General features: G+C 42.6%; 7 protein-coding genes across 9 annotated transcripts; 5 read left to right on the top strand and 2 right to left on the bottom strand.

Annotated features, from left to right (window-relative positions):
• Window positions 1-194: 194 nt before the first annotated feature.
• On the top strand, window positions 195-7689 carry dhx37 (DEAH (Asp-Glu-Ala-His) box polypeptide 37). Its single transcript, XM_077714427.1, has 27 exons — window positions 195-285; window positions 582-695; window positions 771-937; window positions 1018-1130; window positions 1232-1586; window positions 2198-2346; window positions 2419-2511; window positions 2592-2688; window positions 2778-2891; window positions 3006-3222; window positions 3347-3445; window positions 3536-3606; window positions 3681-3810; window positions 3884-3960; window positions 4299-4531; window positions 4628-4739; window positions 4821-4927; window positions 5246-5434; window positions 5875-5999; window positions 6077-6193; window positions 6282-6454; window positions 6517-6631; window positions 6704-6841; window positions 6919-7013; window positions 7086-7159; window positions 7232-7329; window positions 7418-7689. The coding sequence occupies exons 2-27, from the start codon at window positions 584-586 to the stop codon at window positions 7492-7494; spliced, it is 3447 nt and encodes a 1148-aa protein (XP_077570553.1). The 5' UTR covers window positions 195-285; window positions 582-583; the 3' UTR covers window positions 7495-7689.
• Window positions 7690-7992: 303 nt separating this feature from the next.
• Window positions 7993-11351, top strand: ufd1l (ubiquitin recognition factor in ER associated degradation 1). The gene is made up of 12 exons (XM_077714849.1): window positions 7993-8141; window positions 8350-8482; window positions 8922-8954; window positions 9056-9177; window positions 9259-9389; window positions 9537-9609; window positions 9703-9771; window positions 9859-9927; window positions 10004-10054; window positions 10220-10308; window positions 10558-10642; window positions 10710-11351. The coding sequence occupies exons 1-12, from the start codon at window positions 8139-8141 to the stop codon at window positions 10782-10784; spliced, it is 933 nt and encodes a 310-aa protein (XP_077570975.1). The 5' UTR covers window positions 7993-8138; the 3' UTR covers window positions 10785-11351.
• Window positions 11352-13263: 1912 nt separating this feature from the next.
• c4h22orf39 (chromosome 4 C22orf39 homolog) lies at window positions 13264-14867 on the top strand. Its single transcript, XM_077714852.1, has 3 exons — window positions 13264-13701; window positions 14001-14168; window positions 14591-14867. The coding sequence occupies exons 1-3, from the start codon at window positions 13651-13653 to the stop codon at window positions 14720-14722; spliced, it is 351 nt and encodes a 116-aa protein (XP_077570978.1). The 5' UTR covers window positions 13264-13650; the 3' UTR covers window positions 14723-14867.
• A 177-nt stretch (window positions 14868-15044) lies between these two features.
• mrpl40 (mitochondrial ribosomal protein L40) lies at window positions 15045-17053 on the bottom strand. 2 transcript variants are annotated; one of them, XM_077714851.1, is made up of 7 exons: window positions 16924-17053; window positions 16788-16863; window positions 16091-16193; window positions 15931-16011; window positions 15671-15826; window positions 15500-15581; window positions 15045-15423 (listed from the first exon to the last, which is right to left on the bottom strand). In XM_077714851.1, the coding sequence occupies exons 3-7, from the start codon at window positions 16150-16152 to the stop codon at window positions 15196-15198; spliced, it is 609 nt and encodes a 202-aa protein (XP_077570977.1). In that variant the 5' UTR covers window positions 16153-16193; window positions 16788-16863; window positions 16924-17053; the 3' UTR covers window positions 15045-15195. The 2 variants fall into 2 exon arrangements, with proteins under 2 accessions (XP_077570977.1, XP_077570976.1); XM_077714850.1 differs by lacking the exon at window positions 16924-17053 and having other exon boundaries at window positions 16788-16898.
• acaa2 (acetyl-CoA acyltransferase 2) lies at window positions 16435-20745 on the top strand. Its single transcript, XM_077714848.1, has 10 exons — window positions 16435-16600; window positions 17464-17630; window positions 17713-17841; window positions 17980-18096; window positions 18174-18321; window positions 19023-19198; window positions 19283-19412; window positions 19502-19572; window positions 20160-20314; window positions 20385-20745. Exons 1-10 carry the CDS (start codon window positions 16585-16587, stop codon window positions 20464-20466), a joined length of 1191 nt encoding a protein of 396 aa, XP_077570974.1. The 5' UTR covers window positions 16435-16584; the 3' UTR covers window positions 20467-20745.
• Window positions 20746-21177: 432 nt separating this feature from the next.
• Window positions 21178-23589, top strand: rpl6 (ribosomal protein L6). 2 transcript variants are annotated; one of them, XM_077714759.1, is made up of 7 exons: window positions 21178-21263; window positions 22188-22457; window positions 22529-22627; window positions 22711-22854; window positions 22970-23018; window positions 23117-23301; window positions 23406-23589. In XM_077714759.1, the coding sequence occupies exons 2-7, from the start codon at window positions 22188-22190 to the stop codon at window positions 23556-23558; spliced, it is 900 nt and encodes a 299-aa protein (XP_077570885.1). In that variant the 5' UTR covers window positions 21178-21263; the 3' UTR covers window positions 23559-23589. The 2 variants fall into 2 exon arrangements, with proteins under 2 accessions (XP_077570885.1, XP_077570886.1); XM_077714760.1 differs by lacking the exon at window positions 21178-21263 and having other exon boundaries at window positions 22188-22257; window positions 22297-22457.
• A 264-nt stretch (window positions 23590-23853) lies between these two features.
• dynll1 (dynein, light chain, LC8-type 1) lies at window positions 23854-25702 on the bottom strand. The gene is made up of 3 exons (XM_077714762.1): window positions 25535-25702; window positions 24853-24991; window positions 23854-24200 (listed from the first exon to the last, which is right to left on the bottom strand). The coding sequence occupies exons 2-3, from the start codon at window positions 24982-24984 to the stop codon at window positions 24063-24065; spliced, it is 270 nt and encodes an 89-aa protein (XP_077570888.1). The 5' UTR covers window positions 24985-24991; window positions 25535-25702; the 3' UTR covers window positions 23854-24062.
• Window positions 25703-25732: the final 30 nt, after the last annotated feature.

Below are 25732 nucleotides of genomic sequence, written 5' to 3' on the forward strand. Positions count from 1 at the left end.
AGGGCTGGCAGTGAGTGATAGTTTATTTATTTTTATCCCAAACAAGTGTTTTTTTTAATTTTTTTGTTCTTCAAGCAATTTAAACTTAACAAGAAAAAATGATCTATATAAAAGAAGACTAGGTACTGTATTAGTGTCCGTCACAAAGCGGAACCATTCTTCGATGCATATTTAATGCCACCCGGAAGCGGAACCTTCGTAAGTGCTTTCCTTACGGATGATTTTGATGGACATACTCATGTTTACACGTGAGTTCGAAGCTCCATCACTCGATCTCTGGAAACGGTTTGTACCTTTAATCATATATTTTGACGCGTTTTGAACACTTTTATTAACGTAACGCAAGGCGCAGTTCAACATCATCTGGCGTATTTAATACATATCTGTCTTTTGATAAAGCTGGTCGGAAAAGTCTTTGGATTTGGGAGTGTTTACAAAAAGAATTGGCATGTTTCAGTGTCATTGACGGTGGTAGACGTCCAATGTATTTATCCTTAAGCTCCTGAGTTCAATTGAATTGGACGTCTTACACCGTCAGTGGCAGCCGTGGAGGTAATATTGGGTTTCCATTCTTTTGTTAGAAATGGGCAGACTGCGAAAGAGATACAACTGGAAAGGGAGAGAACAGCCCGAACAGGTCCAACATCAACAACCAGTGAAACCAGAAGGGGCCGAAATTGTATTGGAATTACAAGGTGGCTAAAATGTAGCGACCAATGTTTTTCGATTGGATTTGTTGACTAACAATCTATTTTGTTTTCATTCTATAGATGGGGTCAGGTTAAAGGGTTACGATGATAGCAACGCTTTGGTGCTCCCGGCCAGCAAAGCCAAAAAGAAGTCCTCAGTGACGCCTGTTTCCAATAAGAAGCCTCTCACCAAAAAGCGGAGGAAAGAGCTGCAAAAAGTGCTGGAGAACAAGGAAAAGAAAGCCAAGGTGAGCTGGCTAGTCTTCCATCTCTAGAGATCGTAGTCTTTGATTTCTTGCCTTTTTAAATTCATGGTTGTCATGTGCAGAGAGCTGACATCCTGACACAACTGGCTGAAGTTCAAATCCCAGATTCGGAACTGAAGCTCCTCTACAACACATCCAAACTGGGAACGGGGGAGAAGCTTTACCAAGATAAACAGTAATTTTATTTCCACTCATGCGGTCGCATTGATTCAAAACTAATCGGGGTTGTTTTTCCTCCTTTCAATGTCGGATAAATGACTCATCTCCCTTTTTCAGGTTATTGGAGGAAACGATAGATGGGGCTCCTGTACCGACGTTCAACAGTGTAAGTGGAGCCAACAGGAAGAGAAAATGGAAAGAAGAAGAGAACGAGGAGGAGGAACAGGAAGCAGAAGATACTAGTGATGTCTCATCTAGTGATGATGATAGTGATGAACTGGAGGAAGAAGTTAGCCAAGTCAATCAAACCACAGAAATAAGTGAGTGTACGGATAAAAGTTCTCCCTGTGAGGAGGTCAAAGAGACAGCGAAGACTCAACCACAGGAAGACAAAGAACCCAAGCAGACAAATTCAAACGTGTCGTCACAGCCGGCCGTCTTCGTCCCGGTCGACCGATGCCCGCAAATACAGGTGCGTCAATCAACAAACTATGAGAATATTTCGCTGTACAAATGAGGGCCTTTCTTATCTCTTTACAGACTATTAGATACATTGTAGAGAGAATAGACAATAAATAAATTACTATTATTAATAGGTATTGCTTTCAAGACAACGATAGACATCCAATTAATGTCTACTATACTACTATACCACTATACTACTATACTATTTTACTACTATACTACTATACCACTATACTACTATACTATTTTACTACTATACTACTATACCACTATACTACTATAATACTATACCACTATACTATTATACTACTATACCACTATACTACTATACTACTATACTACTATACTACTATACCACTATACTACTATACTACTACTATACTACGATACTACTATACTACTATTATACTACTATACTACTACTATAGTACTATACTACTATACTACTACTACTATACTACTACTATACTACTACTATAGTACTATACTACTATACTACTACTACTATAGTACTATACTACTATACCACTATACTATATAAAAATGACATTTCTCCTACACATTTATCGCGCGGCAACGTAAACTCAACAAGTTAAATTTTTGTGTCCGTGGCCGCAGGTAGCTCGTTTGAAGCTGCCGGTGTTGGCGGAGGAGCAGGGCATCATGGAGGCCGTGAGAGAGAACCACTGCGTCATCATTTGCGGAGAGACGGGAAGTGGGAAAACAACACAAGTCCCCCAGTTTCTCTACGAAGCCGGTTACGCCAGGTTTGTCAGTCCTCTGGGCGTATCGTATCAATGCCACATCATGTTGTGAGAACCCATATTTTTTTTCTCCAGTGAAACGGGAATCGTCGGCATAACCGAGCCAAGGAGAGTAGCGGCTGTCAGCATGTCACAGAGAGTGGCCAAAGAGATGAACCTGTCCAATCGGTAACATCATCACATGGAACGGTGACAACTGCTATGAAATGATGCCTTCAATTGAGGGGTTTCTATCTTTGTCTGCTCAGCGTGGTGTCCTATCAGATTCGATATGAGGGCAATGTGACGGAAGAGACCAAAATCAAGTTCATGACGGATGGTGTTCTTCTGAAGGAGATACAAAAGGTGGGAGCTTAACATTTTTTTTTTATTAAATTAAATAGAAAAGTTCTTTGACTCTTGCTTCTCTTTCTGCCGGACATGTCACACGCCAGGACTTCCTGCTCCAGCGTTACAGTGTGATCATCATAGACGAGGCTCATGAGCGAAGCGTGTTCACGGACATTCTCATAGGACTTCTCTCCCGTATAGTTCCCCTCAGAAATAAGGTAATATAAGTGTATGGGTTTGTTTGCTTTTACAATAGTGTTGTTCGTCCAATTTTAAGGGTGCTGCTTACATGTGGGTAAATAAATATCTTTCTCAAATTTCCACACGTGCAGAAAGGTTTGCCCATGAAGCTCTTGGTTATGTCTGCTACTCTACGTGTGGAGGACTTCACTGACAATCAGAAGTTGTTCAAGACGCCTCCCCCCATCATCAAGGTGGACGCTCGGCAGTTTCCCGTCACAATACATTTCAACAAACGCACCAACGTGGAGGATTACCTGGGGGATATGTTTCAAAAAACCTGCAAAATACACCGCATGCTGCCATTAGGTGCACCTTTTTTTCTTATTGTTAAAATCTTCTTCTTTTGTTTTTTTTTACTGGTTAAAACTAGGGTCAACTAGAAGAAGGTTGGACTTTCTCATGGTTTTCTTTTTCTATTCCCATACTTCAGGGGGCATCCTTGTATTTCTTACTGGTCAGGCGGAGGTTCACAACTTGTGCAGGAGACTGAGGAAAGCCTTCCCCTTCAGGAAGGCCAACGAAAGCAATGGTGAGCTAAGTAAACTAAAAAAAAACACTCAGATTTTACATTTTGTTCAATTTTTGGTTGTCTCCCCCCCCCTCCTGTTCATCTGTTCAGGCTGTGTGGAAGACACAGAGAGCTCAGAGGCAGTGAAGAGCTTCAAGAGGGCAAAGCACAAAAAGAACGTTGTATGTGTCTCCTGCCGTAACATCACACCGCCTAATGCTTCCATTCTTTTTAATTGTGTCGTTTCCAACTCCAGTCCCTGCCTCGTATTGACCTCGACAACTACTCGGCTCTCCCGGTGGACGAAGGAGACGAGGACAGAGCGGCAGGGATAGACGAAGAAGAAGACTCTGATTTGGAGATTGGCGATGATCCTGAATATACAGGCAAGCGTCTGTGTTTCTCACCATAATTGTTGAGTTTTGCGACATGTGTCAAATAATGGATTTGTTCTCGTAGACGAAAAGGCCGACCCGTCCATCCCCATGTATGTACTTCCACTCTACTCTTTGCTGGCTGCGGAGCAACAAGCAAAGGTCTTTACTTTAGCGACTTAATCTCCACACGGTGCTATCAAATAAGTGACTTCAAAATAGTAGCAGATGATATTTTTGACATATGCCTATCCCAAAACATAGAATAGGCTTGGTAAAGCAATTGGATTCTAATGAGTCTTGCCTTCTTGCCTGCTTAAATACAGAAGATAGCAAACCTAGACTGAGCTGCATTTTTTGTAGCACACTAAGCACGCTCTTTTACTTATGAAATGTTCAAAGGCAGCCAGATTTTGGTGCCAAAATGGCATGATTGTAGTTACTTTCAATTCTTCCACCTCCTAAAACAATAATCCTCGCGTATGTGTGCACGCATGCAGGTGTTCAGGCCCCCTCCTCCCGGGACCCGTCTATGCGTGGTGGCCACCAACGTGGCCGAGACCTCGCTGACCATCCCGGGCATTAAATACGTCGTCGACTGCGGCCGCGTGAAGAAGCGCTTCTACGACCGCGTGACCGGAGTGTCATCCTTCAAGGTCACGTGGACCTCACAGGCATCAGCCAATCAGAGAGCTGGTCGAGCGGGGCGAACGGAGGCGGGACACTGTTACAGGTTAGACTTTAGTATGTGTTTGTGATGATGTCAAGGCACCACCACACGCTCACTAAAGTTTGGGGAACATTGCTCAACGCCGTTCCTCTCGGGCAGGTTGTACTCGTCCGCAGTGTTTGCAGATTTCAGTCTGTTCTCGGAAGCAGAAATCACTCGCAGGCCTGTGGACGACTTGGTACTCCAGATGAAGGACCTCAACATAGAAAAAGTGGGTTGCAGGGCAATCAGTAAATTTTTATGTAGCATGTTCAAAGTCAACATGATGATACTCATATTGGTATGTTTGCAGGTGATCAATTTCCCCTTCCCTACTCCCCCTCCTACTGAGGCTCTGGTGGCAGCAGAACAGCTGTTGACCTCCCTAGGTGCCCTCAAAGAACCGCCTCAGGTCGGAAGGTAACGATACTAGCTCTGATTCAATTCATTTTGGAACTACAATGTTCGCTCACTGCAAAACAATTAAAAGTTGGCATTTCCAAACTAAACTCATTTTCCATACCATTTATCCTCACATGGGTCTATCCCAGCCAACAACAGGCTGCTTGCTATATATGCAAATATGTCCAGCGCACCTGCCATCCCATCCATTTGCATCCTTATTAAAATGATTAAATCCTAAAATTAATCCCAATGTCCTTTGTTTTGCCTGACTGCGCCCCAGTATACCTTAGCTTAGCTAAGGTTTTTTTTTTAATTGTCCACATCTTTTTTCAGGGTGAGACAAATACAGACGGCGAGGCTGAGCTGCCCCATCACCCCGCTGGGAAGAGCCATGGCCTCGTTCCCCGTAGCGCCACGCTACGCCAAAATGCTGGCGCTTGGCCAGCAGCAGGAGTGCCTGCCCTACGTCATCGCCGTGGTGGCCGCAATGACCGTGCGGGAGATTTTCGAAGACTTCAACAGGTGGGGAGCCTACATAATGTAGATGTACCTGTAATTACAATTTTTTTTTTGTAAGTAGAGTAGTATCATATATATAAATTCTGTCATTCGTTCCACGGTCCACAAAAAAAACTACTGACTAAACCACTTAAAAATGATCTCACATTTGTATGAAAGATTTGAGAAAGAGACAGAAAATTAAAAATTTAATTATTATTATTTTCACTAATTTCGTTATACGCAGTTGTTGTGTAACGACAATAAAGGCTTTTGACTTGACTAATATGTTAAAATGAATAGCAAGCATGCTTAAAAATGATCTTTGTCATGCTTTCTGAGGGATTGTAGTTTATTGTAAGTAAAACGATGTTTTTATACCGCAGGCTAGACCCAAATTCTTAGTAAGATTTTTTTTGCAGCGGGCTGACTTGTCATTTCTCTTTCCGCTCTTGAACGTTTAGACCTGCCGGGAGCGAAGACGAGAACTCCAAGCTGTCCCAGCGTCGTGCTCGTATGGCCCAAATGAGGAGGTTGTGGGCGGGGCTAGGACCGTCTCTTTTGTTGGGGGACATCATGGTCGCACTGGGTGAGTTGATTTGGGCCCAGGTGGCATGCGTGCGTCCCTGTCGGGAACCTGCTTGAAGGATATAACTGTGACTTCAGGTGCCGTCGGCGCATGCGAATTCAGCGGTTGTACTCCCAAGTTTTGCGAAGAGAACGGACTTAGGTACAAAGCTATGTTGGAGATCCGGCGACTCAGGAGCCAACTCACGAATGCAGGTAGAATGCAGAAGAGAAAATATTAAGCGATCCTATCAAATTCAACACTTGTGCAAACGTGGTTGACTTTAACGCACATTTCTTTCAGTGAACGGCGTTCTCCCCGATACGGGTGTGTTTGTGGACCCCAAGATGTCGCCCCCCACGGAGCACCAAGTGCTCTGCTTGCGACAGATCACTCTAGCGGGCTTCGGCGATCATCTGGCGAGGAGAATACAATCCGAGGAGTTGTTGGATCCCAAATGGAAGAACGCGTACAAGGTGGACCTATAACAAGCGTGATGGGGGAAAAAAAACGCTCACCTTTTTCTCCATTTCTACAGACACCACTCATGGACGACCCGGTTTTCATTCACCCGTCATCGCCGCTCTTCAAAACCTTGCCTGAGTTTGTGGTCTACCAGGAAATAATGGAGACCACCAAGATGTACATGAGAGGTGAGTGGATACCATGTCTTGTTTTGCTCATCTTAGAAAGGAATTGGTCATGGTTGGTTCCCTTTCCATAAGGCGTGTCCGCCGTGGAAGCCGAGTGGGTTCCTCAGCTCCTCCCTCAGTACTGCCACCTTGACCCTCCTCTGGAATCCCCGGCGCCGCGATTTTGTTCCTCCACGGGCACCATCAGGTGCCACCGTTCGAGCACCTTCTGTAAGCTGGGACGACATTGCATTTTATCCGCCATCTTCCGTCCTCCCGTCACCTTGTTGTCATTTGATGTTTTGCAGTCCGAGTGGCCTGGCGCCTTCCCGCCGTGGAGGTGGAGTATCCTGAAGGTCTGGAGAGATACAAACTGTTTGCCCAGTTTATCCTGGATGGACAGGTACTACACACACACCTTTATTTTGTCTGTTCTAAAAACAAGAGGTAATACAGAATTGCGTGTGCTGCCTAGGTGTGTCCAAAGCTTGAGGCAAACAGGAGACATCTGCTCTCAAACCCCTCCGTTATGATGAAATCATGGGCCAAGTAAGTCACTACACGTACACAATCTTTATGTTCAAGACAAAAAAAAATCAAGTTTTTTTGTTGTTGTTGTAGGCTACAGCCCAGGACAGAAGCTATGCTGGGAGCTCTGGTGTCAAAGAGAGTCGACTGCAGGGATGCACTCGTTTCCCAGTGGAAGACTGACAGTAAATGTACGTACTAGATATGAAGGCGAAAACTTGGTTTTCTTATTTTATTCAATTGGATATATTTGAGATTAATTGTGTTTCCTCCCTGCAGTTTTACTGTCGGCGTACTGCCAGTGGTTACCTGAAGCCACGCATAAGGATGTGGCCAAGGGTTGGCCTCCGCTATGAATGCCAATGGGTGTCACGCAAGAAGCAGTGGTTGTCATCCAATCAAATTTTGGCTTCTTTCATAAACTCTGTGCATTTGCATCATGTAGTAGAAAACACATTTTCATTATTGTTCTATTAATCATGTGCCTCTGATTTGGTCTTCATAAGACTCATTAAATTTTAACACTTGCCCATGTGTTTTATGAGGAATCACATTTTTTTGTGCAGTTTTTGGGCCAAGCCTACTTTTAGAATTTAAGGTAAAAACATTTTTTTAACTCCTTGGCAGTGCTTTAGATATTTCCTCCTAGCCCACCTAGTTAAAATGGATTGGACGTCTTGTGCCGTCAATGGCATTCAATTAGTTAATTGCTATATAATGAAGAACAACAAATACATCCAAAATCATTTGGGTCTTCACCCAGAATGTATTTTTATGAACATATTCATAAATGTAATTAATTTCTGCACCGCATGTGTGATGTCACAATTCTAAGTCTGCGATTGGTTAGTTTATGACGCCCTCACAGACGTGTACTTCCTGTTTGGACGGAAGACAACAGTGCAAGTCTTGTAAAGTCAATGTAAATGCAAATATAGCCTAACAAACGCTCTGATTCTTGTTTGAGGCGCTTCGTGGGAACAAAGACGAAAACGTCGAAATGGTAAGCAAGCCTTCCTTTCATCTCGTCGCCGACGAATCCATCCCAGTGAACTGGGGATCTTTACCGTTAAACTAGCCGCTGTTCCGGACAACAACACGGCCAGACCCCGCACTGTCATCATGCAATTTAACACTAGAAAACCGCCATCTTTTCTTTCTTACAGGACAACGTTTTGTTGTTCCTAACAAGTTGGCTTTCCCCCTTTCAGTTTCCCTTTCAGGTCTTTGACCACCCCATGTCTCGTGGCTTCCAGAACCGCTTTTCCACACAGTACCGATGCTACTCGGTGTCCATGTTGGCCGGTCCGAACGACCGTTCCGACGTTGAGAAAGGAGGCAAAAGTAAGCCTTTTACCAATCATGTCTTGCTCTACCATTGATAATGTCAAATATCCAGCGAATGAACTGGTTTAGCAAAGGAAAATGTGCAGTGGTGCCTTGACATACGAGCTACGATCTTAGCTTCCACTGGCATACCAGTTTAATGTGTAAGAAGATCAAACATTTTCAAAAAATATATCTATATACTTTATGAAAACTCAGTACCACTGGAATGATGATCACTATTCAGTAGATGTTTTTGCTTTAATGTGGTTCATAGAAACGCTTTTATGTCAGGTATCAAAGATGAAATCTCAAAATTAAACCTTTGACAGCAATTTGTCAAGAAATCTTTGTGTTCAACATGATGCTAGGCTAAGTCCAAATAAATACTACAATCCGAGCCTTACAATCAGGATGACTTTAATTCCTCTGTTCGTATTTGTTTTTTTTTTCTCAGTCATAATGCCACCTTCAGCACTGGACCAGCTCAGTAAGTGTTAAACCAATTTTTTACATTTCTAATTAAGTCTATAAAAGATATATCCAGACCATTGCCATTCATCGCTCACCCCATCTCGCCCACGTGAACAGGCAGACTTAATATCACCTATCCAATGCTGTTCAAGCTGACCAACAAGAACTCTGACCGAATGACTCATTGTGGCGTTCTGGAGTTTGTGGCGGACGAGGGAATTTGCTACCTGCCGCACTGGGTGAGTGCCGCACGCAAAACGCAGCGATGTGCAGAGGTCTGCCTCGCAAGACCACCTTCCGATCTTTGGTTTGCTCCTTAGATGATGCAGAACCTGCTTCTGGAGGAAGGTGGCCTAGTCCAGGTTGAGAGTGTCAACCTGATGGTGGCAACTTACTCCAAATTCCAGCCACAGAGTCCTGACTTTTTGGACATAACAAACCCCAAGGCAGTGTAAGGGGTTTTCAAGTGATTCTTAAGACGCTAGTGGCGACTATATCTTCAAAATAAAATAACGGATTAGGAAATGCATTTACTTTTTGGCGAATGTCGTAACTTGGATCTTACCTGAAATTTTTGGGCTGTATTTTGCCTTTTTAGTCTGGAGAATGCATTGAGAAACTTTGCCTGCTTGACCACTGGTGATGTCATTGCCATCAACTATAATGAAAAGGTACATAAATCCATGCCTATGGAGTAGTTTCATTGTTTTTAAGCCAAAAACAAAAGATTTTTTTGAATTTTTTTTTTAAATAAATCCTCTTAGATTTATGAGCTGCGAGTAATGGAAACCAAACCGGACAAAGCGGTATCCATCATCGAGTGTGATATGAATGTAAGCGTGATTTCACATCCCGCGTTTAATTAATGTATGCTTTCTGCACCACTTGTAATTACATTGATTGTTTGCCTTCAATCCCAGGTGGATTTTGACGCTCCCTTGGGTTACAAAGAACCTGAACGGCGCTCTCACAACCAGGAAGAACCCACCGTATGCACCAAATTGGAATTTGTTTGCTTGCACCTTTTACAAGTGCACAACAAAATGTTGTTGTTGATCTTTTTAGGAGGAGGAGGCTGACCCAAGCACTTATGCCGAAATGGACACACGCTTCAGAGTGAGTCAATTCAACTTCAGATTTTGATACTCTGCCTTCTTAAAGTATGTCAATATTGAAACCCCAGCTTTATTTTATGGTTTCATCTTCAACTTGGCTGTATGACTGTATTTTTCTAGCGGTGTACTATGTAACCCTAATCTTAACAATGTGTGTTATGCCTAGGCTTTCACTGGCTCTGGCAACCGCTTGGATGGCAAGACGAAAGGCATCGAACCCAGCCCTGCTCCTCTCGGCCCCAGCGATTTTATACGGTTTGAGTTTGATTGATTTAATAGACAATACATATTCACGATCGAAAGTGAGTATCCCAGATGGTCCACTCTTTCCCTTGAGTGACATCAGTAACACCCATTCTTAAATGCACCTGCAAAAAAAGCATGTCCTCCAATGCACAATTCCAGGAAGAGGTTTTCAGTCCTCCTAATGGAGAGCTACCATCGTGAAAAATCAGTGATTTCCAATTTAACATGAGTGTAATTATTGTAATTGTGTCATTGCAGAGGTATCCCCAACTACGATTTCAAAGTTGGCAGGCTGACGTTTATCCGAAACTCAAGGCCACTACCCAGGAGAATGGCTGAGGATGTAGGTGGTGTTTTTTTTTGCTGCGTTAGCGTGATTGTACATTTAATTATTTTTTTTCCTTTTTCAGGATGACTCCTTGAACAGATTCATCGCCTTCTCTGGAGAAGGACAATCGTTACGCAAGAAGGGCAGAAAACCGTGATGTGTTTCAGCCCACAAACCACCCGTTGGTTCATACACACAAACACACGCACACCAACGACATATATAGTCACAGACACTTGCAAAGTCAAATCTTTCTTGCAGGTGAATTGGGGTGCATTTCGGCCACTTTGAATTTGCAGCTGTGCTGTGGAAGTGGGCGGGGCTAGTACTTGGTTGTATCATGGGCAGAGCGTCTTTTCTTTTTTTGGTTCCATTTGTGAAAAAATGCTGCCAGCGGAGATTTTTGCTCTCCCAAATGGGTTTGAATTTTAACCAATACGTGACTAAGATTGACCATTCAGCATCATTTGATTTGATTCGCCTCTGACTTGAAGTTTACATCTGCCTGCTATTTTCCTCTATTGCAGTTCTCTTCATACATATACTGCTACCCAATTATGGCCCATTCTTATGATTTTAAACTTGTTTTTAATAATTAAACCAAACATGCATTTCTGCTCAGTCAAAGGAGGCAAGTATTTTCTTTTCCTTATTTATAGATGATGAATAAACAATTGTTATTTTTCCTTGTTAACTGCAACTTAGAAATAAATGGTGGATGGTGCATTTCTCCCAGTTTAAATGACTACTTTCCCCGTTAAAGGGTGAATTCAGCATTTATGATATGGATAGTGAAAGGAAGATGCCAGGTTCAATTGAAATCACATAATTTATTTGCGTATACATCTTCTATCTGTCTTTTTTTCATCATAAATGATGCGGTAGCAGTCTATGGCATCATTCAATTGATTTGTAACCTTTGTGCAACGTTCTATATTTGGGTCTTGCTGCTCGAAGAGTGCAATGGCTTTATCTATGAGCGAAAAGCCCTCGGCCAAGAGTTCTGCCTCAAATTTCTTCATGGGGACATGCTTTTCTTCCTCCTCCTCCTCATCGTCGGCACGTTGCTGAGCCTCTAACTCCATGAGGTCTTGGTTACTCAATTCCTCCCCATGGGACTCTAGCAATTCCTCAAAGTCCTCCTCCAGCAGGTCAAGCTCCAGTTGGTCACTTAGGCCGACAAGAGTGCTGAGAATTTCTTTATGGATGCCCTCCTGATCAAAGACAGGGAAGTCGTTGACAAATTGAGGGCATAGAGGCCTCCACACGGTGTTGAGGTTGACCTCTGTAACCTCACGCCATGATGCATCAATGTTTTTTATGCAGTTCAAGATGTTATAGGACTTCCAGTAGCTCCGTAAGGTCATCTCGGGGTCAGAATCCACTGCTTTCAAGGCCATCCTGTATGTCCGTTGGGTGTAATATTTCTTGAAATTGGCGATAACGCCCTGATCCATAGGCTGCAAAAGTGAACTTGTATTTGGTGGCAGGTACACAACTTTGACATCAGGATGAAAATCCTCCAAGTGTGGGGGGTGGCCAGGTGCATTGTCCAGCACTAGCAGGATCTTGAATGGAATTCCATTTTCCCGGCAATACAACTTGACTTCTGGGATGAAGTGGTGGAAGAACCAGTCCTCAAATTCAGTGAGAGTCACACATGCCTTCACGTTTGACATCCATATAACAGGGAGAGAGCTTTTCACCACGCTCTTCAGGGCTCGGGGCCTCTCTGTCCGGTAAACTAGCAGTGGCTTCAGCTTGTAGCTCCCTTCAGCATTGGCCCCAAGCATTAAGGTTAGGCGGTCTTTAGCCGCTTTATATCCTGGCACTGTGTTCTCCTCACGGCTAATGTAGGTTTTGGCTGGCATTTTCTTCCAAAAAAGACCCGTTTCGTCAACATTGAAGATCTGCTTAGCCGAATAACCACCCTCCTCAATGATCTCCTTCAACACTTGGGGGAATCGCTTGGCAGCCTCTTTGTGCGCAGATCCAGGCTCTCCGGACACGGACAAATGGTGGAGATTGGCCCTCTTTTTGAAACGGGAAAACCACCCGTGGCTGCCAGAGAAGGTTTCTTCGGCAGCGCTTTCCCCAGCCTTAGCCTTGACATCCTCAAAGATAGATTGGGCCTTCTCCTGAATGAGCAGAAGGCTCAGAGGGATACCCCTCTGCTGCTGATCCTCCAGCCAAATGGCTAGAAGTGTCTCCATCTCTTCTATGATTTTCCCTCTTTTTTTGCTAATGATTGTCGAATGCATCGCCACTGCACCTTTCACATGTTCCATTATACGATCTTTTTGTTTATAAATGGTACCGACGGTCGAACGATTCAAGTTGTAAGTGCGTGCAACGTTCACAATTTTCTCACCCGCATCCAGCTTCTTTATTATTGCCAATTTCCTTTCAAATGAAATAGCTTGCCTCTTCCTTCCACCTTCCTCATTAGGAGCCTTTCGCTTTTCACCAACCATGTTGGATAATGGACGCACGAGATATTTAATGATAACAATGAAAGTGGTTCTTTGCGCACTGGAGATACGTTCACGCACTGGAGATACGTTCACGCACTTCCGCACTGCAACGAACTGGGCAGAGGAAAGTGGATGCTGGGTGAGCTGAGCCATCACAGCGCCATGCGTCGGTGTTAGCGGCGGAAAGTAGCACTACTCGGAAAAAAGGCGCACAATACAAAATCTAATTTACAGCATCCTTTCCGAACATTTTCGATATACGCGCAGACTTGTTCGTATGTACCGTTATTCGTACCTCGAATGTTCGTAAGTAGGGGAGCGCCTGTACTAAAACATTTCACTAAAATTAGGCTTATAACGTTGTTACCTTCCTTCGTAGAGCTGAAAGTCAACACGTAATTATATTTTACGCATCTTAAGGCACTGTGATTCAAATTACACTAACCTATTTGCCAAGATAACCAAATCAAATGAATGTACAACTGCAATATATTGCCTTGTACGAGATTTAAGTTTGTGTAAAAAACGAGTGTACGTGAATGCATCTGAATGTACCGCAGGTGGCTAGCAATGGAGAAATTCGAAGACCGACAATGGAGGGTAAAATGCTAACTTGCGTATACTTTAACCTAGAGTTATCAAACTTGTAATAATAATCAACATTTTCTGTACTAAAGTATCGCCTTATTTTAACGATAAATCAAAGTGACGTGCGAGTGCTGCTAGAATGTTAGCATTAGCCACATCAGGCAAGTAGGATTCCAAATTATTGAATTTGATGTTAAGGAAAAATGAAGTGTTTTTGAATTACGTGGGCTACATTATATCCCTGACGTATACATTCCTTGAAACTTTGAAGCAAAAACCAGATAAATGGATATATTGGCTTTGTGTTGCAGACACCAAGGGACTGCAGTGACTATTGGAGTGAATACAAACACTGCAAGAGCCTGTGGAATCGTTTCCATCACTTCTACTCTTATGGAACTTCTCCATACTGTGGGCAGTGGAAAGAGGACTACTACAACTGTAAAGCGTGTGAGAAGAACACCAACACAGATGCAAAGGTGATACAATTGCACACAAACCTCACCATTCTTTATTTCTCTCTTTTTTATTGGATTCAAATCCTCTTATGTGTGGGAAATGACCTTCAACCAAACGAACATTTATTCATTCATTTTCCAAACCACTTTATCCTCACTGGAGGGGTGCTGCAGCCAATCCCGGCTGAATTGATGGCCAGCCAATCAAATTGCACGATGAGACGATAACCATTCACACTCCTAACTAGGGGGAATTTAGAGTGTCCAACCAGCCTACCAAGCATATTTTTGGAATGTGGGAGGAAACTGGAGCACCCGGAGAAAAACCATGCAGGGCCGGGGAAAATATGCAAACCCCACACAGGTGGAAAAGTTAGGAGTTAATGGGATTTTAAATTGTCAAAAATCTGTTGGTAAACACAAGTTGGGTTTCCTATCTACAGGAAGCATTGCAGGAAAGTGAAAGGAAGCGAGTAGCTGAGCAGAAGAAGTTTCCCCCCGTGTGGGAGCTGAGACAAGAACCACCCTGTGACTGGCACATGCCTCTCAACCATGAAAAACCTCAGGAATCATGAACACTTGAGATGTGACACTGAAGAAATGAGAGTACTGAACTTTATTCCTCATATGGCTCCTGTATAATATTGCTTTATTGCCTTTTAGAAATTAAATAACAAATGAGTTGATATCTGGCCAACCTCATTAAAGGGAATTAGCTTATTTATGATTAAGCCTGCTGAATCAATCGAAAATAAGGAGACCATTTGGTATGATTTTGGTAATGGTTAAACCTCTCATCTCATTTTTGGAACCGCTTTATCCCCATTAGGGTCACAGGGGGTGCTGGAGCTTATCCCAGCTGACTCCAGGCCAGAGGCGGGGGACACCCTGAATACATATTGTCTTCAAACAAGATTTTTATTTTCTCAAGACAAGTCAGACATTTTTTTTCCATATATAAAAATGTGTGATCCAATAGTTGGACTCTGCCACTGTTTTTTTCTTCCCAATGTTAAGAGAAATGACAAGAAAATGCATACAATGCTCGTCACTGCGTGTAGACTTTAGTGATGTCGTTGTACTTCCCGTCGGGTGCTTCGTATTTGGTCTTAGGCGGCGTGTAAGACGGGCCTTCGTTAGAGAAGGGGAAGAGAAGTGGATCTGGTTTCAGCGCTGCCAGGTAAAGCTCCTCAGATTCTGCCTTGAGCTCATCCAGTGCCTCTTTCTGGGCTTCCAGGGCAACCTGGATGGCCCGCATCTCAGCCAAGTGCTGCTCCTGCAAGAACAAATGTCACTCAAGTGTACCCTACAACGCTTCTTTTTTTCCCCGGGAGTCAAAACTTGGTAGTTACATGTTTGTATCGACCCCACTCTTTCAGAAGCATAGCTCGGCCTTCACTTTCATCAAATTCCAGCCTGGGAGGGGAGCGGACCCTATGGAAAAACAGCACATTTGGTATTAGCAGCAGGAAAGTAAACGATGACACATTCCAATCACGAAGTTGGTTGACAACAAACTGCACCTCGTCTCATCCAAACATTTGGTTGGCGTGATGAAGTCCTCAATAGGGATGAACTCTGCTGGAACCTTCTCTAACTTCTTCAGTTTCTTCTTCATCCTCTCCCTCGCCAGCAGCTCTCTTCTTGGGTCCACTTTCTTCTTCTTTTTGGGCTCTGCACTGGAGGGGAGGACATAAAATAGTCATCAAAAAGTACTTGGGAGATTGAGATTTATAACCATAACTGGTTGAATATGTGCACAGGGTAAAAGTGTAAATCCAACCTGAGGGCAGCAGACGTCTTTATTGTCATCACTGCAGTAATCCGATAACTGAGACCACCACAATTTTGTGATGATACAATCCTAAATAGTCACACCAAAGGGGAAACATTGACTGAATAACCTTCAGAGGCTCTTGTGAGATGTGGCTTCCTGAACTTACCCCGATAGAGCGGTGTGACAGGATGGAATTCTACCAATCCAGCGGAAAACAACCGACGCCATTATTTTAGAAGATATTAATGAACCCAGAACACACAACAAAGCTGTAAAAAAGAGTGAAATACAAATTTACGCGGACATCACCCCATCGGAGTAGGAGCGGCGCTCATTGATGACGTGCGGTAGAGCTGGTTAATTTTCTTTGAGAACATTCGCCAATTTCGTATATTATATTATAAAACATATTTTTCTTCTTCAATTTCTTTTTATATTAAAAAAACACCAATTTGGGACGATTTCTATGAATAATATATTTTTACTTAGAACTTGAGGACTGTTTTGTTCGCCGTTTCTGTCGAATCTACTGATGTGTGTGTAAAAGATAGTTCCCCTATTATTTGGGTTAAAGGTCGCATTGTGTGCATTTTTTTGTATTGAAGCGGTCATTCTCTACGTTTCAGGAAAGATTCTGAGTGATTTGGAGTCTTTGTCACAATGTCGCTGCTTAGAGGTAAGTCAACTTTTTTTCAGGAACGGGAGATGAAATCAAAGCTAAATTAGTGGATCAATGTGTCTTAATTTGGACGTAATATTGGCTATACTGTTGTTGGATAGTTTGCCTGGCAACAAAAAAAACATACCCAGTCTTTTTCGGTGTAAACAAACCATAAGAAACAGAACTTAATACTAATAATTACCTTTACTTCTTCCTCGTTTGAATAGACTGTAAAAGTTGGCAGTACGTAGCAAAAAGACTTGGTGCACACCCTGTAGCTACAACAAATGCAATTATTATTAATTGACAGCATTTGCCACAACAAATTATATTTTTACCTTATCGGCTAATAAGACGTCTTATCAATTTTAACCTGGCGAATTAGATACACCTGCCGTCTATCACAGCATTCTGTAACTAAAGCAGGTCATAGGTTACATCATTTAAAAAATATATATTTTCATTGGATGTAATGGGGAAATGTGGAGGTATAATCTAACACATAAGTGTTCAAAACTGTCCCTACCCTACCACCAAGGTCACCAGGGAGTACTGCATGTACTCTGAATGACTTTTTTTTAGGCCAAAAAGCAATGCTGGATGATATTTACCGTATTTTTCAGGACAAGTCGCACCTGAGTTATAAGTCGCACTAGTCAAAGAATATAAAATGATAAGGAAAAAAATATATACATTTGCATTGGAGTATAATTGGCAGTTTTTCATTTAAAAGAAACCAAGAACAAACACATTAAAGTAATAGCAAAACAGACAAAATAATCACTAGCAGGCCAAGCCCATCTGTAAAAAAGAAAAAAAATACCTTTTATAGTCTGAAAAATACAGTAATCCTAATTTTGTTTGTTTGTTTGTCAAAGGAGTTTTCATTGTTGCTGCCAAGCGCACCCCTTTCGGCACCTACGGTGGCGTCCTGAAGGATCACAGTGCGACGGACCTGGCCGAGCACGCGGCCAAAGCGGCCCTGGCGGCAGGCGGCGTGGCCCCCGAGTTGGTGGACAGTGTCATCATGGGGAATGTTATGCAGGTATTTAGGCTTCTCACATGATAACCAAAATGAAATGACATCTAGCTTCCATGTTTTTATTTGTTGATTCCAATTCTTCCAGAGCTCTGCAGACGCTCCCTACATCGCACGCCATGTTGGTCTGAGGTGCGGCGTTCCAATCCCGGTGCCCGCTCTCACTGTCAACAGACTGTGTGGATCTGGTTTCCAGTCTATAATCAACGGTGCTCAGGTGAGAGTGTAGTTGAGTACGTACACTCGGATAATGCAAAATCTGCATTGTCCAATCTGCCATTAAAAAAAAAAATCCTTTGGGTGGGCATGATTGAATAATGCTGCAGTAAAAAAATGCACTGCATTGTGTTTGCAGGAGATCTGTGTGAAGGATTCAGAGGTGGTCTTGTGCGGTGGGTCCGAAAGCATGAGCCAAGCTCCATATGCTGTTCGCAACATCAGATTCGGGACAAAGTTTGGATTCGATCTCAAGGTTGGAGTCGTCACGTCACGTGTCATCTGGAGGCAAACTTTTGGTGTTTTAAAGCCTTGTCATCCCTCCATTCACAGCTGGAGGATACTTTGTGGGCGGGGCTGACGGACATGCACATAAAAATCCCCATGGGCATTACGGCAGAAAACCTGGCGGAGAAGTACAACATCACACGAGAAGAATGCGACAACTACGCCTATCAGACGCAGCAAAGGTGGAAAGCAGGTCGGTTTGCCACCTCGCCAACACACTCAAGTTTGAAAACTCGACTTAAGGGTTTGTGTTTAGGTCCCGGTATCAACTGTTGCAGTATTGCCTGTTTTGCATTTTAGCGCTAAATGGGCATTAAAACCAACAATTATGCACAGCAAAAAAATGGACTAGGAATATCATGTATTTATGTAACTACCGTATTTATTTACCTATTTGCTGCATTTGTTGGACAAAAAAAATGATAACTGAATGGAGGGTGCAGCTTATATGCGCATAAAAAGACGACATGCACGAAACAAAGAGACAAAGTGGCAAAGACGAAACCCCATAACGCAGGAAAAAAATAAAAGTTTAAAGAATTAAAGACTTCTGATGAGATCTTAATTTTAAATGATTAGTTATTAGAACTAAATAAAATCAAATATTAACTGTTTATCATTTTATATTTTTGATTGAATTCCAGTCATGTTTGTAGGACTTTTAAATTAGAAACAAAATAACCTATCAGACCTGAAAACAAGCATGAGTGCTACTTATTTATTATGTTGACTACTTCTTTATTTATTATGATTTATTGATTATTCCTCTGTTTGTTTATAACTGCCCTTCCCTACTTATTTATTGATTATTTATTCATATATTACTCAGTGGCAGTAGATGAGTTAAAGTGTTGGACAAGAAGGATATTTTTAATGATGAGTTTTTTTTCTCAGCTCACGAGGGTGGCCACTACACAGCAGAAATTGCACCAATAGAAATGAAGTCAAAGAAAGGCAAAGTGTCCATGGCTCAGGATGAGCACCCTCGTCCTCAGACCACAATGGAACAGATGGCCAAACTGCCCACGGTCTTCAAGAAAGGAGGCACCGTTACCGCCGCCAACGCTTCGGTGAGTCTTTAGCCCGCAAACAAATGATCATTGACGTCGAGCACGTCATTTGTTCAGTCCAGCCAAAAATCTGTGCCTCCTCAGGGAGTGTCCGACGGCGCCGCTGCATTACTGATCGCCAGCGAAGATGCTCTAAGTCAACATAAAATGACTCCACTGGCTAGAATTGTGGCCTATCACGTGTCGGGCTGCGACCCGAGCATCATGGGAATTGGTTGGTGGTTCTTTCGTGAAAAATAGAGCCAAGCATTTGTTTGAAACAGGGAACGGAATTTAGAAAATAATGATATGTTGACTCCACAGGCCCCGTTCCAGCTATTACAGAAGCACTCAAAAAAGCTGGACTCTCACTCAGCGATATGGACTTGGTGGAGGTCAGTTACTGAGAATCACGTACTTCTATTGGAAGTTTGAAAGATTTCTGTCAATAGTGTCGATACAAATATAGAAATATGATAAAACATTTAGAAATGTTTGCATTATACCATAGATCACATGTGTCAAAGTGGCGGCCCGGTGGCCAAATGTGGACCGCCGCATCATTTTGTGTGGCCCGGGAAAGTAAATCATGAGTGCTGACTTTCTGTTTTAGGATCAAATTAAAATGAAGAGTGTAGATGTATATTACATTTCGTGATTTTCCCCCTTTTAAATCAATAATTGTCATTTTATATTCCACTTTTACTGTGTTTTTAGTTCAAAAATAATTTTGTAAAATCTAAAAATATTCATAAAAATCTAAAATCAACATTGTTTTAGATTAATAAAAAAAACTGAATATTCAGGGATTTCAATCCAGTTCTTTTAATCCATTTATATATAAAAAAAAAATCTAAATATTATATCACATTAAATCGAGTTGACGTTAACCAATCCGAGTCTGACACCCCTGGCATAAATGCATAGATTGCGATCTAATTTCTGATGGACATACAAATAGGATTTTGCTCCCTCCACACAGGTGAACGAGGCTTTTGCCCCCCAATACCTGGCAGTGTCCAAGGCCCTCGGACTGGATCCCGAAAAAAGCAACGTAAGCGGCGGCGCCATCGCCATCGGGCATCCTCTGGGAGCGTCGGGGGCTCGCATCACCGCTCACCTGGTTCACGAGCTCAGGTAGCGTGCGCTGTCATCGGGGGTGTCATCCTCTTGCTTTGAATGATTCATTGGTTGTGTTTGGTGGCAGGCGACGAGGCGGAAAGTACGCCGTTGGATCGGCTTGCATCGGGGGCGGCCAAGGAATCGCCATTGTTCTTGAAAAGTGCTGAGGACACACCCTCCATGTTTGAATTCATACCGAAGCTGCTTGCGTTGTGATTCCACAGCTGGAACGACTGATTCCATGTTTTCTTTTGCGTTAACCAACCTCTTACTCAGTCTATTTATAAATGGTAATGTATAACACACGTTGCCTTACTTGAAACCTGGCGTGATTACAGTAACCGCCATGAGTGTGTATGGTATACATTCGCCTTGCATTTTAGTCACTCCATTACTCTTTGACTTTAGTGCAGCTTGATTTTAATAAATGAAACTTTTGAGAAGCATTTTTTGCTTATTTTGTTTTAAAGATGTGGATTCAAATGACACCCTTATTAATATTATTTTTTTTAAATTGAGGAATTTCAGTGTTGCTCATTTTCTCACACATTGTTATAATGACAAAGAATCATTCATTCATTTTACGAGCAAAAGTTAAAAATTAAAATAGCAAGCAATGTGAGTATAGAGTAAAACAAAAATTGAACACAAGACATATTTGCCATTAGGCAGGTCATGAAAATACTCATTAGCAATATTGTCAATATATTTTAATGCATGAAAAGCACAGATAATACAGTGCAAATGAATATTGACCTAAAAGTCTAATCAAGTATTACTAAAAATAAGATGCTATAAATCCATATCTAATTCAATCTCGGTGTCTTGGGCATTATTCCCAAAACATTAATGTCATCGTTTCCAAGCAAACTACAAATCCCAATACTACTAGCTTGAAACGTCATCAGGGTGCGTCTCTATAATCGTCACTTCCCCGAGTGTCGTTCTTTTTTCTATAGCAAAGGTAAGGTATATTCAATTCTTGCTTCTGCGTGAACAAAATCCACCACAATCGCCATAATCGAAGTATTAATATCATCTGAAAACACGACAAAATGAATTCATAATCTTAGAGACTACACTCTTTGTCGATATTACTTGTTAATACGCGTTGATGGTGCAAAAAATGCAGCTTGATTCGTCGGCAGGCGGAGGCCGCCGGCTAGTTCCAAACCCATGGAAGCTAAGTGGCTAATAGAAACGTGTTGTATGTACTAGCCATTGTATGTTATGTAAAAGTAGTAACAGTTGTGTGTTATATGTGTTTGTCAACATAGTCATACGCTGTAAATAGACCTCGTAGGATTCCAAAATATATTGTCATATGCTAAAAAGCGACATTTAAGCTAACGTGGTTGCTCATTGCTTGTCTAAGTTGGCATCTGCATCGACAGCATCACACGTTGCATTACAATAATTCAAGTTAATGTGGTCTTGAACGAGTCGATTTTAATGCCATAATTAAGTTTTGAGGACTCAAATAGTCGCTAATTGCAAGGATTTGTCAGACGTGGGCAAAGGTGGAATTATTCTATGAGAGTTTTAATTGCGTTATTATTTTCTATTACAGTGCTGACAAAAATGTAGGGGAGAGAAAAATATTTCACCAAACTGCACTTTATTTACACTGCAATGTTTATTTTAACACCAGTTTGGAGCATTGCTGTTCATTTATATTGCTTTTCTTTAAAGCTGGTTGTTGCTAAATTTAATTAGCTTTTTTTTGTTGGATAACATTAAGATTTTTTTTGTTGACATATCCCAACCTCAGATTTTAGTGTGGCACATTATGAATAACTTAATATTTGGGTCCTTATTTGTTTTTCATTCTATAGACTTGCATTTTCTTATTAAAGTAACTAACTTGAAGCCTTTATGACTGTGTTAGATGGCAGAGGGGGACGCAAAGGCGCCCGAAATGGCACCCGAAAAGGTGGCCGCAAAGCCGGCCGAAAAGGCACCGGCCAAGGGTCCGGCCGCCGACAAGGCAGACAAAACGCCGGCCGAAAAGGTTGAAAAAACGGCGGCGAAAAAGCCTGGCAAGAAGCACGCGAGCCGTAACCCGGTCCTGGCCCGGGGTATCGGCCGCTACTCCCGCTCGGCCATGTTCGCCCGCCGAGCCATGTACAAGAGGAAAACCAAGGTCGTGACGACTCAGGTGAGGAGCGCCACCGTCGTTGTCAATGTCTGGCACCCCTTCCCGCCCAGTGACATTTGCGTGGCCGGCAGGCGGAGAAGAAACTCAAGGCCAAGCGTCATCCCACTATAGTCAAGACCGTTGGCGGAGACAAGAACGGCGGCACCCGCGTCGTCAAACTGCGCAAGAGGGTACGTGTGAATGGACACATGGGATCTTTTCCAGCCTGTTTCTGTACGCACGTGTTAAAAGTCTGACCCTGGTGTCGCCGCAGCCCCGCTACTACCCCACAGAGGATGTACCCCGCAAATTGAAGCGCCATGGGAAGAAGCCCTTCAGCCAGCACAAGAGGCGACTGCGCTCCTCCATCACACCAGGCACCGTCCTCATCCTGCTTACTGGCCGCCACCGCGGAAAGGTAAAGCTGAATGAAATTGGGGAGAGAGAAAAATACATTGCCATTTTTTAGGGGGGTGTTGTTTAAATTGGTCAGGAATATGAAAGTGGTGCTGAATTTTGGGATTGTCTTGCAGCGTGTGGTCTTCCTGAAGCAGCTCCAGAGCGGGCTCCTGCTCGTCACCGGTACGTCAAATAAGTCGACGGCAGTGCCGATGAAAGTCCAAACAAAGGGTGGACTTTTGTCGACGCCAATCGGTTTTAATGTTTTTATTTTTTTGTAGGTCCCCTGCTCTTGAATCGGGTGCCTATGCGCAGAGCTCATCAAAAGTTTGTCATTGCCACCACCACCAAGGTGGACATCACCCCCATGAAGATCCCCAAAAATATCACTGACGTTTACTTCAAGAAGAAGAGGCTGAGGAGACCCCGTCACCAGGAAGGCGAGATCTTTGACACGGAGAAAGAGGTGGGTTCTTCAAACGCTACTTTAAAAAGCCAAAACAATGTGGGATTTTCCATTAAGTTGTTGGGTTCCTTGCTAATGACTCTTGTCCGTCTTCCTCATTGTAGAAGTACGCGGTGACCGATCAGCGGAAGCAGGATCAGAAGGCTGTTGACTCTCAGCTCCTGCCGCTTATCAAAAAAGTTCCTCAGCTCAAAGGATACTTGAGGGGATCTTTCTTCCTCTCCAACGGGGTCTTCCCTCACAAGCTGGTTTTCTAAACACGTGAATAAAACTTCTCTTCAACGGCCACTCCTAGTGCGACTTTTGTTTTTCTTCTGAAACGTAAGAAACTTAAATATTCTCCTTTTTATTAACTTTAATAATTTTAACTCAAATGTTCACAGCTAATTTGGTAGTTGGAGAGAAATGCTTCAGTTTTATCAATTTAAAATTATTTTCCATCTTGCCTGTTAACCTTCCAGTCTTTACTTGACATCAAAATGCACAAGGTGACTTTTTTTCCCCCCAAGTTTGCTTTTATTTACAGTGTGGGCACATAAAATAAGCAGTGGATGCAGAAAGCTTAACATGATTTAATTTAAAAAAGACATGTAACAGACAAAAATAAATACATGTTTGATTTGTTTAGATGGCCACATTTTTAATCCTCAAAACCAAAAAAAAAAAAATAGAAAGCACAAACAGGTAGTTGCAACCCCCCAGGAATGAGTGCCTTTGTCAGTCAGTAACACGCGGTAGTTGGAATTAGTGTGCACCCTTTCTCAGCCTGACTTGAAGAGCAAGATGGCCACCTGGCCCAAGTAGAAGTAGATGAAATGTTTGGTCTCGTGGGTCACGTAGCTGCCAAAATTTCTTCCCACGATGCAGTGCCAGGTTGGGTTGTATTTCTTGTCGAATTCCTGCCACAGATTTTTAAAAAAGAGGCTTTTACATGCAGTGTCGTCTGAAAATAAGTTAGTACCATTTTTGGTCACTAGTCTTGGACATTGCTACTTTAAGTCTTAGTAAATATCCCTTTAGGTTAATTGATGCTTTGATTACCCATTAATGATGTAAGATGTTCAACATAGTAATAAAATGTTTGTTACATCATGGCTCAGTACAGGGCATTCCATAACATTGCATCAATTCTGTTTCCCCAAAATCATCCACATTTCTCCTCCAATTGAATATTTGGCTTGCCGCACCAAAACATTAAATAAAATGTTTTAACCCTTTATCCATCTTCCTATGATGCATTTTTCTAAAATTGATGCAGGGTTCTTTTTAACATATATAAAGGGGGAGGGAAAACAAGAAGTGCACTTTCTAAATAAAACTCCTAAATATTGTTTAGAAATATATTTCTATTCTGAATCCTGCAGACAGACGAAAATGAACGATTACCTTTATGTTTAATCCAAATGGGACATTTTAGTGTTCCCTGATCATCATTTTGCTATTATATAATAACTCCCATGAGCGAGTACCCTTGTTAAATCCACTCAAATGCTGCCTCTTTTTTATAACGTTTGATTGACGTAAATGTGCAGCTAATTTAATCCAGGTCACCTTTTTGATGTAGGCAGCGATGTCTTTCTCAATATTGTACTTTTCCAGCGCTTGGGTGGCGCATTCCACCGCGTCCTGCTGCATGTCCTCGGACATGTCCGCATTCTTGATCACTGCTTTCCTTTCAGCCATGGTCGCCCTAATAAATCACCCAAAAAAAGACAACAACAATCACGCATTTATTATTTTTTGGGGGGGTGTTACCACCAAGCGTTACGTAAAGATCACAGCGCCGTGTATTTTGTTTCCACTCGCGTTGCATAACTTCCACCGGCGGACGCTTGTTTCTATGGCGACGCCACAATAATATTTCACCTTTGCTCCCCCCCAAAAAATCCTCAAATCAAGTTGAACTCAAATCAACACATGACGCAGAAGACCTTGTAGACGCCGCTATTAATTACACAGATGCACAAATGCACCAACAGCTCACAAAACGGCGTGTTGCTAGATTAACAGCAACTGGGTCCAAATACAAACATCTTGCAACATATGTCCGGGCAAAGTAGTTAGCCTTATCAAGCTAAATCAAGCCATGTTAAGAAAAACGGGCAAGCTGTTGATTGTAGCGCCTCAAGCATTCGATTTCCACCAACGCAATCTTTTAAAACCCGCTCGCGTCCACAAAATGCAACTATTCTTCGAAATCAAGCCACAAATTTCCCCATTTCCACCTACTCGCCTTTTGCCTGAAGTTGTGGTTCAATTTCCAGCGAGAATGCGTCCAGTCGGGTCAAACTCGTGCTAAGTGGTGCACGCGAGATGATGTGGGTGTGTAGCGCAAAGGCGCTGAGGCCACGCCGCGGTTCATTGGCTGATGTCGACGGAAAGAACGTCGCGATTGGCTGACGACAGCTCGTCTCGCCGCTCTTTCTCCCCG

The sequence above is a fragment of the Stigmatopora nigra genome, chromosome 4, assembly GCF_051989575.1.
Source record: "Stigmatopora nigra isolate UIUO_SnigA chromosome 4, RoL_Snig_1.1, whole genome shotgun sequence".
In the NCBI taxonomy this organism is placed as follows: domain Eukaryota; kingdom Metazoa; phylum Chordata; class Actinopteri; order Syngnathiformes; family Syngnathidae; genus Stigmatopora; species Stigmatopora nigra.